The following is a 20221-nucleotide window of genomic DNA, read 5'->3' on the forward strand; positions in this document are numbered from 1 at the left end:
ATGCACATAATGATGTTATCATGATATAATATCCAAACTAAATAATGCAATTATACATAAACAAACAAACAAAAAAAAATAATATAACTAAATAAATAAATAATATAGGTAATTAAAATAAATAAATAAATAAATAAATAAATAATATATTATAATAAATTATAATAATATAATGAATAATTATTATAGGCAGTTAAATCAATAAATAAATACATAAATAGATTAATTAATTAAAATTAAATATTGCAGCATTACAATATTATGTGTAAAAACACAGAATTACCAAAGTGCACATGCTACAAATACAAGAAAATTACAATAACATAGATAAATATTACATATAATATTGTTATTGTATGTATTATATGCCATTATAATAACATTTAATTAATTAAGAAATTACAATAATATAAAATAAAAATACAACTATATTACTATGGGGCATATTTAAAATAATATTAGTAATTATAAATAATAAATAAATGAATGAATGAATGAATGAATGAATGAATTAATTAATACATCAATTAATTAGTATCACCTCATTTTCAAGTCTTAAAAACAGAATTATCATTTTGCACGTTACAAAATATAAGAAATAATAATAATAAACTTACAATAATACAATTAATATGACATATTATATCATTGTTGTATATATGTAATTATAATAAACTATAATTAACAGAAAATAATAAAATAAAATGAAATAAATTAATACATTTCTCATGAATTCCCATATCATGTCTAAAAAAACATGGAACTACCATTGTACACAAAAATTACAGTATTACCATGGGGCATGTCTTAAAAAAATAATGTAATTATAATAATATAATGCATAATTATTACAGGTAGTTAAATAAATACATAGATTAATTAATTAATTACAATTAAATATCACAGCATTACAATATTAGTATGTCTAAAAAGCATTTAGAACATGCTAAAAATATAATAAATTAGAATAAAATTACAATAATAAAAAATATAACATACTTTATTATTGTATATATTATGTCATTATAATAAAATATAATTAATTAAACATTTTTAAAATAATATAATAAAATAGAATATCTCAGTATTAAAATGGAATACATCCAATAAAATAAAAATACATATATACATACATATATATATATATTATATATATTATATATATACATGCATATATAATATATATATATATATATATATATATATATATTATTGTATATATTTTATGCCATTAAAATAAAATATAATTAAATATAAATATATATTAGTACATTAATATAAATATTAACATAAATAATAAATATTAAATATTATAATAAATATTTAAATAGCTTTATGTCTCTCTATATATATTAATTATAATAAATATTACATTTTTCATTTTCACAATCTATCTCTATATACATATTTTTGTAAAAAAATTATATTAAATATTTAAATATTACATTATTTTATTATAATGTATTATAATGTATAAATTATTATATATATATATATATAATTACTATTATTATTTACATATATAATATATACATTATCAATCTTGAAAACAGTTGTGCTGCTTCAAATTTTTGCACAAAATATATAAAATGTGCAATAAAAATACTTAAATATTTAAATACATTATTTTCTATTTAAAAACATGTCTCTACCTATATATTTTTTGAAAATTACATTAAATATTTAAATAAATAAATAAATATATATATATATATATATATATATATATATATATATATATAATTTTAATCATATCAATTTAAATAGCTCAATATATATATATATATAAGACATTTAAATACATACTTTTATTTTAAAAATCTCTCTCTCTATATATATATATTTATTTTAAATCAAATATTTAAAATATATATATTATATATTTAAATATTACATTCTTACATAAAAATATATAATTAAATATTACAAATATAATAAATTATAACAATAATAAAATTACAATAATATTAATTAAACATAACACAAAATATTATTATTGTATACATGTCATTATAGTAAAATATAATGAATTTTAAAAACATAAAATAAACTAAATCAAAAAATCTAAATATCAAAGTATTAGTTTATCCAATAAACATACCAAAGCTGTAGTAACACTATGGTATATGTTAAAAAAAGTAATATTTTTATAAAATATTTAATAATTGTTTATATATAAATATATATAAAATATTTAAGATCACTCACAAATATTAAAACAAATACAGTATTTAAGAGGCAGCAATATACTAACATGAATGTGTTCTACGGGGCAAATGCAGTAGAGTTTTGCCCGAAACATGTGTTTCTTTTTTATAACATGAAGCTCTCATCGCTGCGCTCTGTTTATGTGCAGCTGCTGTGATTGATGGGCTAGCGCTGGATAATTACTGCAGCAGACACTACCTGCATGGTGCTGATGCAGAGACTCCGGTGGATGACAAACTGGCTCAGAGCAGCAGAGCGTTTGTAGCTGTTTCTGCCGTGGACCATGAGCAGTCTGCCCAAGTGCTTAAACTGAGTGATGGAGAAATCCGCAGCCAGAGACGCCTGCTTCCCTTCCTGCACACGCAGACAAATAAACAAACAGCTCAGAGCACTCACACGCAGCTTCTGGAGCATCAGCAACAATGTTTTCTAGATTAGGCCGGCCTAAATTAAACATCTTCGGATCACTGCTCGTTCACGAGTGACTGAGTGAAACAAAAACAGACTTGGAAGAAAAACAACGTCCCACGTAACCACGTCAAGTCAATCGAGGCTTGAGCCGTGTTAGTCATGAATGACTCAATATCAATTAACCGTCCCATAACGTCTCATTTCGATGACCTGGAAACCTCAACTGGGTCAAGTTTAGCTTTGTAGTATTTTAGGTATATTTAGACTCATAAAACGTCTGTCGTCTGAAATGTGTTTCTAAAATGGACGTCCACCTCAAGGCTAGATTGCTGAAATCATACCAGCCTTAAACAGACATTGTAGAGTCACTGAAGTTTCTATTATAAAACTATAAAACTATTATATTCCTAGCTGAACTACTGATAATAAAATAAAATAAAAATAATATAAATGCAAATAAACAATTATTAGTCAATACAGCTAGTATGTATATGAAAAACAATTGTATCCCTACTATTTATATAAAATACAATAAAATCTAGATACAATAAAATAAAACAGTAAATAAATAAACAACTGCAGATAAATTAATAAAACTAATCAAAACAGCTCAGAATATGAAAAACTATTAAGTATTATAATTAAGGAACCAACAATAAGAAATTTTAAAATAAAAATAAATTAAGATTAAATTAAAATTGGTCAATACAGCCAGTTAAAAACTATCATATCACTATCTGAACTATTTATATCAAATAAAATCTAGATAAAATAAAATTATATTAAATAAATGTAAAGAAGCTATAAAAACTATTACATATTATGAATAAATGGCTATTTTAAATAATAAAATAAGATAAAATAAAAATTGGTCAATATAGCGAAGTTCAGTTTATGAAAACTATCATATCCCTAGCTGAACTATTTATATCAAATAAAATCTAGATAAAATAAAATTATATTAAATAAATGTAAAGAAACTATAAAAACTAATATGTATTATGACTATTTAAAAAAAATTAAATAACTACTTACACTTCTATTTGAACTATTTAAATAAAATAAAATACAATAAAATAAAATCTAGATACAATAAAAAATTTATTCATATCCCTAGCTGAACTATTTATATAAAATTAAACAAAATCTAAATAAAATGCAATAAATGTAAATAAACTATAAAAATAATTACGTACGATGCCTGAATAGATATTTAAAAAATAATAATAATAATAAATAAAATAAAATAAAATAAAATAAAATAAAACTTGGTCAATACAACTAGGTTTACTATTAATATAAAAAAAGATAAAATAAAATAAATGTAAATAAAATATTAAAACAATGACATAGTAGGATTAAATAGACATTTAAAAAAATAATGGGGAAAAAAATAAAAAAACACAAAATTGGTCAGTACAGCTAGGTTTATGAAAAACTACCATATTTGAAATATTTATATAAAATAGAACAAAATCTAGATAAAATAAATGTAAATAAACTATAAACATGATTACGTATTATGACTAAATGGCTATTTAAAATAAATAAATAAAATAAAATACAAATTGATCGATACAGCTAGGTTTATGAAAAACCATTATATCCCTGGCTGAACTATTTATAAAATAAAATAAAATAAAATAATAAAAAATTGCATCTAAATTACTTGAACACATTAATATTTCTCAAAATATTAAGATGGATGGCTCCTGTCTTGATTAATTTAAACAGCTAGGAATATGAAAAACTATTAGGTATTATATATTTTTTTAAATCACTAAAAATAAACCACTAAATTATATATAAATACACATATACATATTTACTATTTATATTAAAAACAACATATAAAAAAAATAAACATCTAAATGTATAGAAAAAAATAGAGCTGAACACATTATTTCTTGTCTGAATTATATATATAGTTCAAGTCTGAATTAGTCAATACAGCTATAAATAAACTAGTTAATAAACTAGATAAGTACTATTAATGAGCTACATAAAATAATCAGTTGTAAATGCTGATGCACTCAATATAGTGTAGCCTCATATGCTTTACTGCTTAAGTGAAATTAAATGAACATAAATAATGATTACCAAGTAAAGTTGTTTCAGAGGCTGCTAAAGTTATTACTATTTCAAGAAAGATTATAAAAACTGACACTATTTTTGAAATAACATAAACAACGAATTTTGATTTTATGTTGACTATCACACGTTGTAAATCAGTCGTGGGAAGTTGCGGCTTGTAAATGATGTGACTTGACATGAGAACATCGCTGAGCTTTCAGTGTCATGTAATGTAAGAAATGTGAGAATCTGTATCTGCATGTGTGTTTGACGCAGCGAGCGCAGATGGACGGAAGCCTCCGGAAGCAGGCGACAGTGTGTTTGACGAGACCGCTGCTCTGGGAAGTGCTAGCTCTTACTTTGCCCTCCACTCCCACGCCACAGTCTGCTTCCTGGATCATGCTGACATCATTTCCTCCATCCCCTGAGAAAGAGAAAACAGCGAGTGATGAGCCAGAGACAGCTGGTGCCGTGACCCAGATCGAGACCTTAAGACAGAGCAGTGGCATTTTTAGTACCACTGATATATCATTACAGTTTTAGTTAATATTTTGAATTTAAAATTAAATTTAAATAAAAACATTTAACTCAGTTTTATTTAAAATTTTAAAAAAAATTTTTTTAGTTAAAGTTTTACTATTTTTGCTTTTTAAATATGTCTATATAACATGTATAATCTTTTATTTATTCATTTTGGTTTATTTAGTAATTCATATTCTAAATTAAAGCTTTAAATGACTATATCTGGTCATTCCCATAATATGAGCATTCGTAACTAACAATGAGCAAGACATTTGTTACTGTATTTATTAAAATAAAATAAATAAATAAAATAAAAATAATAGAGTGTTTTTACAACACGTCATTAATTGGCCAGATTGCTGGCACTGAACGCAAACAATGCTACTGAAACGAATGAAATTTGCATATTTTGCTGATTATTGCTGCTATAAATGGTTAATTATTGTCATGTTTTGGGCTGTACTAATCGGTCGGACCGGAAAAAAACATTTGGAGTACTATTGATTGAAAAAGTGAGTGCAAAAAAACTGTCTGAGGAACAAAAGGCGTTTGCGGTTGGCCAAACTAAATCAGAATTTCCAGGGCATAATTTATGGTCAGGTAGGTGAAATATTAGGCTAATATCTTAATAAATACTGCTTGTACATATCTTTACCACCTGTTAACTTTAGTTGGTCAAATATTGCGCCCTTTCCTGATTATTAAGTCCTTTTCTATATGATTTAGCAGCTTCCACATGTTTAAGAACAACGTATTCAGTAGTACGTTAACAGTGGTGTTGTTTACATCCAAGTTTCGCCAATATGGCTGCGCATCCGGGTAACTGACCAAATCGTGATTTACAGTATCTCACGAATGTAAGTAAACCCTTTACATTTCAACAACCATTTTAGTATATCTTCTCAAGGGACAATACTATAGAAATGAAACTTGGATATATATTTAGAGTAGTCAGTGTGCAGCTTCTATAGCAGTATAGATTTACCGTCCTTTGAAAAAAATTCAACATACAGCCATTTTTGTCAGAATAGCTGGCAACAAAAGTGAGTACACCCTGAGTGACAACAGCAGTATGTTGTTTAACCATGCAAAGCCACATGTCATATTTATCATGTTTTTGTCCGCTTGACAGGACCATACAAAGTTGTGTATCTTGTATCAGAGCAGTTGCAATTAGGTGATTTAAGTACAATTATCTCATACTGACCACTGGATGTTCAACATGGCATCTCATGGCAAAGAACTCTCTGAGCATTTGGGAAATAGAAATGTTGCTCTCCACAATGATGGCCAAGGCTATTAGGGGTTCAGTAACACACTGAAACGGAGTTACTACAGTGGTCAGGGTCATTTTTTAAGGAGGAGGTGAAGTGAGGCCAAGTATGGTTACCCATACTAGGAATTTGTGCTCTGCATTTAACCCATCCAAGTGCACACACACCCGGAGCAGTGGGCAGCCCGGGGAGCAGTTGGGGGATCGCTGCCTTGCTCAAGGGACTCACCTCAGTCGTGGTATTGAGGGTGGAGAGGGTGCTGTACATTCACTCCCCCCACCTACAATCCCTGCCGGACCTGAGACTCGAACCTGCAACCTTTGGGTTACAAGTCCGACTCTCTAACCATTAGGCCACGGCTGCCCCCAGTCATACAGAGGTTTTCCAAGATGTGCTCCATTCGGAACAGGCCTTGCAAGGGTCGATCAACCAAAGTTTAGCACTGGTTTCTCTGCATCAGGTGCAGAACCTGGCTTCAAAAACAGATGCATGAGTGCTGCCAGCTTTGCTTTAAAGGTCGCAGAAGTAGAAGGTCAGCTTGTCAGTGCTCAGACCATACACCGCACACTGCAACAAGTCGTCCCAGAAGGAAGCCTCATCTAAAGCTCGCTCACAAAAAAAAGCCTGCAAACAGTTTGCTGAAGACAACCTGTCCAAGAGCATGAATTACTGGAACCATGTCCTGTGGTAAACTTGTTTGGTTCAGATGGTGTCCAGCATGTGTGGCGATGCCCTGCTGAGGAGTACCAAGAAAATTGTGTCTTGCCTAAAGTCAAGCATGGTGGTGGTAGCATCATGGTCTAGGGCTGCATGAGTGCTGCTGGTACTGGGGAGCTGCAGTTCATTGAGGGAAGCAGAACATGATGCCTCTCCTCCAGAAACTAGGTTTTCCAACATGATAACGACCCCAAACACACCACCAAGATGACAACTGCCTTGCTGAGGAAGCTGTAGCTGAAGGTGATGGGGTGGCCAAGTATGTCTCCAGACCTGAACCCTATTGAGCACCTGTGGGGCATCCTCAAGCGTAAGGTGGAGAAGCACCATGAGTCCAGCAGCTGCGTGAGGAGTGGTAGATGATCCCAGCAACAACCTGTGCAGCTCTGATCAATTCCATGCCCAGGATGATTAAGGCAGTGCCAGATAACAATGGTGCGAACACAAAATATTGACGCTTTGGACAAGTTCACTTAGGGTGTACTCACTTTTGTTGCCAGCTATTTTGACAATAATGGCTGTATGTTGAGTTATTTTCAGAGGACAGTAAATCTATACTGCTATACAAGCTGCACCTTGACTACTCTAAAATACATCCAAGTTTCATTTCTATAGTATTGTCCCTTGAGCAGATATAATAAAATGGTTGTGAGGGGTGTACTCACTTTTGTGCAATCCCTCTATTAGTTAATGTCAGCTTAGGTCCATTAAATAATATTGACAGATGTAACTTTAGATTTTAATAATGTATTAGTAAATATTGAAATTATTTAAAAATGCTGAATAATAATTATTAACTAATGTAGTTAAATAACATTAACAACTGAAACCTTATTGTTAGCATTAAGTAATTTAGTGGCATAGCAAGTGCACAGGGCCGAGAGGAAGTTGCGTACTCACCCACAGCACAGGTAAGTTTGCCGGTGCGTTCCTGCAACAGACGAACAATCTGGGCTTTCTGTGTGGGAGCGCAGCGGCAGCATACGACGGCCGGACACTGACACGCCAACTCCATAAACTCATACTCGTAATACTTCAGACAGACCTGCAACAACAACAACAACAAGACTGAGAACAGACCATTCACTGAGACATCAGACAGACAAATCAATACTGAAGGACACAGAGTGACACAAAACCTCTATAGACCTTTTTCCTGGGCAAACGATGAGCGCCGCCATTACGAATTCTAACGTCAGATTGAATGCTTTTCTGTTCCGGTTTCCATAGGAACCAATTCAAATAACGTCCGCTGCTTCGTGTCATCTACACACTCATTAAAGTGAGGCACTGACAAATGACGGTCATTGCGACATTGCCAAGTGATGGCACTATGGAGCCATGTGCTTTTTAAAAACATTTTAGTAGGTTTAACATTAGTTTATTAGCTCGGAATATACCCTAATTTGACTAGAAACAATGCAGACCGGAAATGCAAAGCATTCTTTCAGTTAAGAGTCAGACTTACTTCCGTGTTCAGGAAAAACGTCTATAAATGAAACCTGAATCAAACTATTGATCATACTGGTCATTTACTGAAAATGCATCTTGAAACACCTTTAAAAAAAAATAAAAAATCTGGATGAAGGCCATTTCACATGAGACAAATTATTCAAATTTTAACCTCATTATAATCATTTTATACTGATATCTACAGATTTATCAGTAATCTGATTCAGGCTCATTATTTTTAAAATTTAAATTTTAAAAAAAATTATTTTTATCCATTTTCTTAAGAAAACGCTGAAAAGCTTGGGATCGGTGCAATATTTTTGATGAAAGAAATTACGATTTTTTTATTCAGCAAGGATGCATTACATCTTTGCTCTTTTGAATTTTCTTTTTAAAAAACTTGGTTAACACTTTAAAATAAGGGCCCATTAGTTAACATTAGTTAATGCATATATTATCATTACTTAACAATGAGCAAGACATTTGTTACTGTATTTATTAAAATATAATAAAAAATGAAAATAAAAAAATAATAGAGTGTTTTTACAACACGTCATCGATCGGCCATATTAGTGGCACGAAATGTAAACCTGTATATTTTGCTGATTATTTCTTGAAATTATTTTGAAAAAAAGAACTATTAGGCAGCACTACAGCAACTGTTTTTAAAATTGATAATAAAAAATGCTTATTGAGCAGCAAATCAGCATATTAGAATGATTTCTGAAGGATCATGTGACACTGAAGACTGGAGTAACGATCCTGAAAATTCACCTTTGCATCACAGGAATAAATTACATTTTACAATATAGTCAAATAGAAAACAGTTATCTTAAATTGCAATAATTGTTCATAATATGACTATATTTTACTGTATACTTGATCAAAAAATGCATCCTTAGTGAACATAAGAAACTTCAAAAGAATTAAAATAATCCAAATTTTAATAGTTCTGGGTGGTTGTTAGGGTGGCCCGAGTCCAGAGTCTCTATGATATTTTTCGTCTTTAAAAAAACTAAACAAAAATCTGGATAGAGGCAATTTCACATGAATTATATACATTTAAGACAACTTATTCAAATGTTGACTTCATTCTAATAATCATATTTTACACTGATATCTACAGATTTATCTGATTTAGGTGCATGTAAAAATTATTTTTATCCATTTTCTTAAGAAAACATTAAAACATTTGGGATCGGTACTTTTATTTTATGAAAGAAACTAATATTTATATACAGCAAGGATGCATTACATTTATCAAAAGTGACAGTAAACACATTCAAATCTTCAGAGATATTTCAAAGATTTCAAATAAATGCTGCTCTTTTGAATTGTCTATTTATCAAATTATCTTGAAAACAACTTTTTAAATTTGATGATAAAAAATGTTTCTTGTGCAACAAATCAGCATAATACAATGATTTAAGGATCATGTGACACTGAAGACTGGAGTAATGATGCTGAAAATTCAACTTCATTGCATCACAGGAAGAAATTAGTCTAAAATATTTTCAAACAGAAAACAGTTATTTGAAATTGTAATAATTTTTCATAATATTTCTATTTTTACTGCATTTTTAATCAAATAAATGCAGCCTTGGTGAGCATAAGAGATGTCAAAAACAATAAAATAACCCAAACTTTTGAAAGTGTATGCAGTTGAAAGGTTGGATGGTTGCTAGAGTGGCTTGGGTCTTTATAACATTTTTTTTTTCATTCAACAGATAAGTCTAATCAGAGAAATAACAATTCAAGAAGCTGCATGATTTGACGTTTACACATCTGTTGCACAAAGAATGTGGCATGAGTGTTTAGATGTGCAGGGGTTTTGTTCGAATCTCGTGTACATGCAGGCTCACGTTACCTCCAGAGAGTCTCCCGATATCACCAGCGCGCAGTCGTGTTTCCTCCTAAAGGCGTTGAGCTCAAGGTGGGCTTCACTTCGAGTGGTTACCTGCAACCCATCGGAGAGCTTAGCGTCAGGACTGTTTTTTCTCAAACAAACACACAAGCAACCACGCGGATAGTGATCTGAGAAACACCAGTGGTGAACCGCAGCAAGATCCCGAGACTGAGATATTGACTTCAGCTGTTAGTTGCGTGGCAGGCCGTGCCAGATTCAACTAGCTATCTGCTCAACCGTCTAAACTGTGAGGTTTACTTCGCCTGCTGTCTGCAAGTTTCACACAGGAAGTTCACTATAACTAACTGTTGTTTTTGTATTACAGATGGCTTTGGGCAGATATTGCTTGCTCAAGACGTTAGATTAAAAGGTTAAAGTGGTAAACAAACTAAATGTTATGTTGCATTTAAACCTATATGACTTTTTTCTACTGAGAACCACTAAAGGAGAAGTTAGAAATAATGTACACACTGTTCTTTTCCATTCAAGAAATGTTATATAGGTTTGAAACAGGTTTTTCAGGTGAACTATTCCTTTATAATTTTCTCAAAATATGAACCAAAAGCAATTTTGGACACACATATTTCTTAAGCAACAAATCAAGATATCAGATTATTTCTGAAGGATCATGTGACATTGAAGACTGGAGTAATGTTGCATCACAGGAATTGACCCCCAAAGATAATTTAAAATTATTGTGTTAGATGAGAAACGCATTGAACAGACATTACAAAAACTTGCTTTAGAAAGAAATATTTTGATTCAACATTGCATTAACAATTACAATAATTGAGTTTTAATGTTCCTTCTGTCTTCAAATCTGTCTTAAGTCATTTGGTCATATATTCAACTGATTTGTTCAAATAAGGTAAGTCGCTGCCTTAAATTGGTCATTGAATTACTGACTCACTTGATTTGTTCAAACGGCTGATTCATTAAAAAACAAAACAAGTGACTTTCTTCACGAATGGGTCACTGAATCACTGACTCACTAGATTCATTCAAATATCTGATTGATTTAGAAATAAAGTCAGTCATGTCTATATATGCATGGGTCACTGAATCATTGCTTTATTCAATTCATTCAAACATCTATTTTATTCAGAAATGAAGCAAGTGATTGTCATTATGAAAGGGTCATTGAATTTCTCTCTCACTAGATTCGTTCAAATGGCATCGATTCAATTGAGATCGAAGTGACTTCATAAATGGGCCACTAAATCCTTAACTCACCTGATTCATACAAACAGCTGATTCATTCAGAAATGAAACAAGTGATTGTCATTATAAGAGTCATTGAATCATTGACTCAAAAGATTTGTTAAAATGACTGACTCATTCAAGAACAAAGTAAGTGACTTCTTCACGTATGGGCCATTGAATCACTTACTCAATTTGTTTAAATGGCTGATTCATTTTGAAAATAAGCAAGTGACTATGTTCGTGAATCACTGTATTGCTAGAATCTTTCAAATGGCTGAGTGATTTCAGAACAAAGTAAGTGACTTCTGCAGGAATGGGTCATTGAATCATTGACTCACTTGTTTCATATAAATGGCTGATTCATTCAGAAATTAAGCAAGTGACCAGCTTTATAAATGGGTCACTGAATCACTGACTCACTTGATTTGTTCAAATGGCTGATTCTTTCAAGAACAAAGTAAGTGACTTCTTTATGAGTGGGTCATTAAACCACTGACTTAATTTGTGTAAATGGCTGATTTATTAAATGAAAAGTAACTTTATGAATCACTGACTCACTAGATTCATTCAAATATCTGATTGATTCAGAAATTAAGAAAGTGACTGTCCTTATGAATGTCCTCATTGGCTCACTTAATACATTTGAATGGTTGATTCATTCAGTAATGAAACAAGTGACTTTCTTTATGAAATGAAGAAAGTCACTGAATCACTGACTTACTAGATTTGTTCAAATGGCTGATTCATTCAAGAACAACGTGAGTCACTTCTTAATGAAAGGGTCATTGAATCACTGACTTGTTTTGTTCAAAAGGCTGATTCATTCAGAAACGAAGCAGGTGAGTGTCTTTATGAATGGATTATTGAATAACTCATTTGATTGACTCAAAGGGCTGATTCATTTAGGAACGAAGCAACTGATTGTCTTTATGAATGGGTTATTGAATCGTTGACTTATTTGATTCACTCAAACGGCTGATTCATTTAGAAATGAAGCAACTGACTGTTTTTATTAAAGGTTCATTGAATCATTGACTCTACAGATTCGTCCAAATGGCTAATTCATTCAAGAACAAAGTAAGTGACTTCTTTATGAATGGGTGATTAAATCATTGACTCACTAGATTTGTTCCAACAGCTGATTCATTCAGAAACAAAGCAAGTGACTGTCTTTATGAATGGGCTTTTGCCCTCATATCTTTAAATTTCTGAGGCATATAACTGCATTGTAATAAGCTACATCAGTAATTTTTTTCATATTTAACTGCACCAAATGAACACATAAAATCAACAGCCCCATATAAAATACATTCAAATAACAAAAACGGTTATTTTAAATTCTTCAAATGTTCACACTACACTTTTCCATATGGAAATGAGGTCAACTAGTCCTTTATAATTATCGCAAAACTTAATCCAAAACTAATTTTGGACACATAAATCCATCCAAAACTGCTCGCCAACACAGAGGATGTTTTCTAATTGGTGGACGTTCGCACTAGAGCAATTCATCTGTCAATTTCAAATGCACCAGACCTCAATCTGGATGCCATTTGCGTCCAGGAGGAAGTCAATCCAGATGCCGCTTCGATCCGCAGGGAACGAGGTGCCTGTTTTCATGTTGTGCCAGCCATTGTCCTTTGTTTCCAGGAACTGCTGCTGCGAGGAAGATTCAACCTTCCTCAGAGCGGCCTATCTTTCTGTGGCAGCACGCCACATGGGAACTCCATAAGAGCTCATAGAGTCACGTTTCACAGAGAGAGGGCAAAGGGAGGCTGCAGGAAGCTGTTTTCCCCTGTTTGGTTCAATGAAAGCTACTAAACTTAATCAAGCTTTGGAGCCCAATTGTGTCTGAGACTGTCTTGGGTGTGAGACGAGATTTATTGAGTTTGCATGCACACTGCTGTTCAAAAGTTTTATTCATCAAGGATGCATTAAGTAGATTAAAATTGCCAAACAAACTATGTATGGTAGTTTCCAGCAGAACAGTTTTCAACACTGATAATAATAATAAATGTTTCTAGAGCAGAAAATCGGCATATTAGAATGTTTTCTGAAGGATCATGTGACACTGAAGACTTTGAAAATTCAGCTTTGCATCACAGGAATAAATTATATTTTAAAATATAACTGCAAGCAGCGATTACCGGGGTTCAATCGCTTTAAGGCATTTAAGCACATTAAAAGGCATTATTTAGCAAGCCTGCAACCACCTTAATTAATTATTTAAAAAAGTGCTTTTGGCAAATCCAATTAATTTACCATAGAAATATTATGTTTTTTTTTAAGTTATTACTGTTATAGCACCAGTTGTGGTTCGATCCAAAACTTTCTATACTTGTTTAGAATCACCTGTAAACCATGCTAAGAAGGTTTTGTGTTTTCCTTTAGGCTTAATTGGCCTAGAGAGTCCAGAATTGTATTGCAATGTTTTTTTTTTTCCAGATTGAGTGAGAAACCTATGACTAGTTTTTACACCTTCTCAATCATTTAAACGGATAGCTCGCCCAAAAATGAAAATATGATGTTTATCTGCTTACCGCCTAGGGCATCAAAGATATAGGTGACTTTGCTTCTTCAGCAGATTTTTAACCGTTTAAACCGCTGCAGTCTGTCATATAATGGCAGTCAATGGGCACCAAATCTTTGAGAGTAAAACATACACGGTGAGTCGAAAGTTGGACTTGTTTTTGATAATTATTGATATTCGCTCTCCAGAGAATCTTTCTGCACTGGTTTGGTTCCAATCAGGTGAAAAACCTAGGAATAGTTCGCAAAAGTAGGTTTTGCAAATCTTTTGCATTTTGTCTGGCATGAGCTAAGGATTCCAACGGCATAAAACACTTGAGTCTGCGACTGATGGTTTAGGGGTTATGAGCAACTTCGGATTTTTCATCGCCCCCGTCAGGCCGATTGGGGTGAGCCTTGGTCACATTGTGGGTGGTGTGAGTACTACCATCCCTCCAAGTCTCTGCGACTTACGATTTGGTCTGCATGATCAGTTTTACATGGAATCCGTTGATCTGTGACTATTCTAACTACAATATGGTTTCACTGCTACATGCTTGAACCCCTAAATATATTAAAATAGAACACAGTTATCTTAAATTGCAATAATATTTCACATTTGTACTGTTTTTACTGTATTTTTAATTAAATAAATGCAGCTTTGGTGAGCATAAACATAAAAAATTCCATCAACTCCATACTTTTGAAAAGCAGTGCATATTTCTGACAGATTCAGAGAGTCTCTTTTTTTGAATAAGGAGGTCTGTAGTATTGCGCATTCCCATTCATTTCAATGGCAACTACTTTGTCTGATGGCACCATAGTAATAAGCACACCTCAAAACCTTTACTAGAGGGCATCCAAAAAATACAAGTCTTTTCACATTAAGTGTTTTGAGAAAGAATAGGGCACCGTTAAAACACCTACTATAACATAATGAAAGATTTGCGTCTCGAAAATAAGCATTGCTCACTTTTTCCTGCACAGATCCCAGGGTTTGTTTAAGGATCTAGAGCTTGTTTCTACGGGTCAGGAAGAAATGGGATATATTTTCTGATGCAAGAAACATTACTGCTTAACCACAGAGGGAAATAAATCATTACAGAAGAATAAGATATGACCTATTTAAAAATAATGGCTGTATTATGTAGTCTAGAGAGGACTTACAGGCCTGAACACGTGGATGTCCTGATTGCGGGTCACTAGATGGGCGTTTTTGGCTGTGCATGTTGCAGTCTCTAATTTGTCCCCGGTTAGCATCCAAACCTGGACAAAGAACAGGTTTGGTTGAATTAGGCTTGACATTGATGTGCCTAAGCACTTGTGATAACACGTCAACAAATACACTTTAAAAAAAAAAAACTGTCACTAGGGCAGTAGCTTAAAGTACAAAAGCTAAAAAGAACATGTTTTTTAGCACATTTATCTCTAAAAGGCACATATTAGTAGCATGTAAATGTAATTAGAGTTTTTGTCTCGACCAACTTCAACTGGCTAGAGCGTTGCATGTCAAGACATTTCAATAAACGCTACTATTTTTGGAGCATTGTGTTAAGTGGCTCTGCCCACAGTGAAATCTCATTGTCTGTGCTTGTCTCTGCGTGCAGACACTGACTTTGATGCCAGCGTTGCGTAGTATCTCCAGCGTGGGTCTGACATCGGCCTGTAGCTGGTCCTCGACTCCAGTGAGACACAAGAGCTCCATCTCCATCTCCAGACTCTCTATCACGGTGGCAACCTTCAGCGAACGATCATGAACGCTCAGCTTGGCCTGGACGTAGCGAGCCTGTGGGATATGTGAAAGATGTTAGATGCAACATAAGTAATGCACAATTATTTTATTTATTTTACATGATGTTTAAGAGTAGGTAATAGACAGCATGTTAAAAGTGGTGGTAAGATGCAGGGATTTCTTAATTAGTATATTTGCTATTACTTACCAAATATAGAATGAAATATAATACAATAAATACAATATAAAAACAATAGTATTTTTAAGATTTGACATTTTTTGCACATTTTGTCCATTACGTTGCACACAGACCACCATTTCCAAGCAAACAAATATGTGCTGTCAATAAATAAATATTAATAAATAAATAAATATAAATATGTATAATTATTTTTAAAAAATTTTAATGCATTTTTCAAAAATGTTATGTGCAAAAATCTTTCTACAAATATAATGCATATTTTTAAAATATATTTTGTTTTTAATATATATTGAATATACAGTATATATAGTTTTTCTTTAAAGACATTAGTGTAACATGCAAATAATAATATATATATGTAATATATATAATATTATTTCATTACTGTTATTATTAGTTTATTTTATTATTTATAATAACAATTGTTATTATTATTTAATTAAAAACAATACTTTTAATAATAATTATTAATAGTAATTGTTTAAACTAATTGTTAAAATATAATAATAATAATAATAATAATAATAATAATAATAATAGTTGGTTTTAATGTCTAATACTACTACTACTAATAATAATTGTTATATATTGTTAGAAGTATTGTCATTGTTTTAATGATAATAATAATAATAATAATAATAATACATTTTATTGCTGATATAATTGTTTATATAATTAGTACTGTTATAATAATTGATATTATAATTTAATTAAAACAATAATTATAAGTACAATAATATTAACAATAATTATTATTAGTAATTTTTAAAGTTAATTACTAAAATATGATGATAATAATAATAATAATAATAATAATAATTATTATTATTATTATTATTATTGTTTTTTTAATGTCTGTCTAATACTACCAATAATTATGTTTGTAATATTATTATTATTATTGTTATAATTGTCATTATTATTTAATTTTACATTAAATTACAAAAATTACAAGTATAATAACAATTATTATTATTACTAACAGTAATTGTTTAAATTAATTAAAATATAATATTTATTATAGTTGTTTTAATGTCTAATACGACCAATAATAATTGTTATGCTGTTATAATTACTGTCATTGTTTTATATAATAATAATATTAATAATTGATCACTGCAATAATTATTGTTTATAACATTATTACTATTGTTGTTGTTATAATTGTCATTATTATTCAATTTAAATAATAATTACAAGTACAATAATAATTATTATTACTAACAGCAATTGTTTAAATTAGTTATTAAAATATATCAATAACAATACATAATAATTATTAAGTCACTGTTTAAATTAATTATTAAAATAATAATAACAACAACAATAATAACAATACAATATTATTATTATTATTACTAACAATAGTTGTTTAAATTATTTATTAAAATATAATAATAACAACAACAACAACAACAATAATAGTTATTATTTTTATAATTGTTGTCGTTTTAATAACAATAATTACAAGTAAAATAATAATTATTATTGTTAACAGCAATTGTTTAAATTAGTTATTAAAATATAACAACAACAACAACAATAAATAATAAAAATAATTAAGTCACTGTTTCAATTAATTATTGAAATATAATAATAATAATAATAATAATAATTAATAGATTATTATAATAGATATATATTGTTATTGTTTTAATAATAATAAACATTATTATTACTAGGCATTAAAACTGTAAAACATATCAACACTGATTTATAATTTAAGTAGTCACTCCCTTAAAAGAGAAACTGTTCATGTTAAATGTATATTACATATGTGCGCCATATTTAAAGGCACAATTTAGCACATAAAAATGGAAAATTACAACTTATTGATATGTATTAGATTTCTGAATAAAACTAAGACAATAAACCCTGAATATTATTATTATTTAAATATTATTTAAATATATTATTATTACTAACGGCTATTGTTTAAATTAGTTCAAATAAAACAATAACAATAAATAATAATAATAATGATTATTATTAATACTCATTGTTTAAATTAATAATAATAATAATAACATTAATGTTATTATTGTTGTTGTCATAATATTTAATACTACCAATAATTGGTATATTAATGTTATAATTATTGTCGATGTTTTATATAAACAATTTAAATAATAATAATAATAATAACAACAATTATTATTATTATTACTAACAATAGTTGTTTATTATTAAAATATAATGATAATTATAGTTATTATTATTATTAGTTATTGAATGCATAATACTACTAATAATAATTGTTATACATTATTGTTTTAATAATAATAATAATAATAATAATAATAATAATAATAATAATAGGCATTAAAACTGTAAAACATATTGACATTGAATTATAATTTAAATAGTTACTCCCTTAAAAAAAAAACTGTATGTATTAAATATATATATATATTACATATGTGCGCTATATTTAAAGACACAATTCAGCACATAAAGATAGAAAATCACATTAAATCAAAAAAACATTTTAACTTTTAACAATATTGACAACATGTATTAGATGTTTTTTTGCTGAATGAAACAAAGAGAATTACCAATACTAATTTTAACAACTTTGGGTCAAGATTGGGGTTGTTAAGCCTTGCTAATTAGTAAAACCCTTCCTGTTTTATAGTCATTTCCATTCTACAAACATCTACGGATCCAACAGATGCAATAACACATTGTTTGTTACATTTGTTTATTACATTTTCCCCATCTGCTATATCGATGTATCACGATTATGAGCTAAAATTCATCTAACTCTGATTTCTAAACAGATTTTTTAAAAAGACAACGAAAGGAAACATATCAGACATGTCAAACGAGAACGTTTAGACCCCTGATACTCAGTCAAATAATCACTGTCAGAATCACACACCCTTGCATTGACCCCTGGAGCCGACGTGCCACTCTTCTGAGTGAAGCCAGAGCGAGTTGTGAGGGCACGGCCCACAATCGCAGTGAGATAAAGAGCAAACAATGTGCGCGCGAGTCACACAGGAACACACTCTCACTTGGTGACTCACACATTCGGTGAGTCACCGCCGCCCACCCGCTCACACACAATCACACACTTCAGCTCGGAGAGTGGGAACGTGGGCCTGGGAGAAGAAACAAGTCTTTCTCTGTGCGCGTGGGCGGGGTAACTTTCGTTTTGGGGGTGTTCCCTGTGGAAAACATGCTACAGTTCTTTTTGACAATTACTGTTGACGACGGACGGTCGCTAGGAAACCGATTAATCTGGCTAAATATAGATCAGCACCTGGATATTGTAGTTATAAACATTCAAAGGTCACCGTCTATACCAGCCGCTCTCAGCGCTCGCGTTTTACACTGAACAAGCAGTGCAAAGGATGTCATTTATTAATGTGTAGGAGAACAATGCAAAATTATGACATAAGCTGAAAAGGAACATGGACATATTGGCCAAATATTTGATGTGCATAGTCATATTACCAAGCAACTATAATACGAAATTGCACCACAATATGGTGATTTCAGCTCTGTTTTGTATTGTTTTTCATGCTGTCCATGACGTTTCCCATAATATTGAAGTTCGGTTACCAATCTTTCTTTTGTAAATGATGACAGGATTTGTATTTTTGGGTGAACTGTTGCTTTAAGAACCTCTGGTCAATGTTAAACAAATACGCCTTCTCAAATCACTGATTGTCACTGGTTGTCAATATATTTTTAATTACAAACAGTGATCAAAATGAATGCAATGAATCATTGATTCTGTCTTTATCAGAGATGGTCCATCTTGAATGCAGATCATCTGATACATTTTTTTATTGACTGACAGCTCTACAAAGGTGAATTATTCTGATGTGAGCTTGAGTTATTTGTCATTTGAGTCAAATAGCTGTCAGCCAGTTGTAATTGCTTGTGAAAATGTGTCATATTTGCTTCCCAGAGCTAACTTGACTATGTATTTTTTTATTATTTGTATCATTTATTAGTTATTTTATTATTTTTTGCTATTTATGTTGCTATAAAAGATTTAAATT

General features: G+C 30.5%; 1 protein-coding gene across 1 annotated transcript in view; it reads right to left on the minus strand.

Annotated features, from left to right (window-relative positions):
* Positions 1-20221, minus strand: part of atp9a (ATPase phospholipid transporting 9A) — an 80840-nt gene that overhangs the window by 4093 nt on the left and 56526 nt on the right. The window contains exons 17-22 of the mRNA XM_073822752.1: positions 15890-16060; positions 15442-15540; positions 10525-10614; positions 8106-8250; positions 5052-5116; positions 2392-2562 (exon numbers count right to left, since the gene is read on the minus strand). Coding sequence (XP_073678853.1) covers positions 2392-2562; positions 5052-5116; positions 8106-8250; positions 10525-10614; positions 15442-15540; positions 15890-16060 — 741 coding nt within the window. The remainder of the gene's footprint in view (positions 1-2391; positions 2563-5051; positions 5117-8105; positions 8251-10524; positions 10615-15441; positions 15541-15889; positions 16061-20221) is intronic.

Source organism: Garra rufa, chromosome 18 (assembly GCF_049309525.1).
Source record: "Garra rufa chromosome 18, GarRuf1.0, whole genome shotgun sequence".
Classification (NCBI taxonomy): domain Eukaryota; kingdom Metazoa; phylum Chordata; class Actinopteri; order Cypriniformes; family Cyprinidae; genus Garra; species Garra rufa.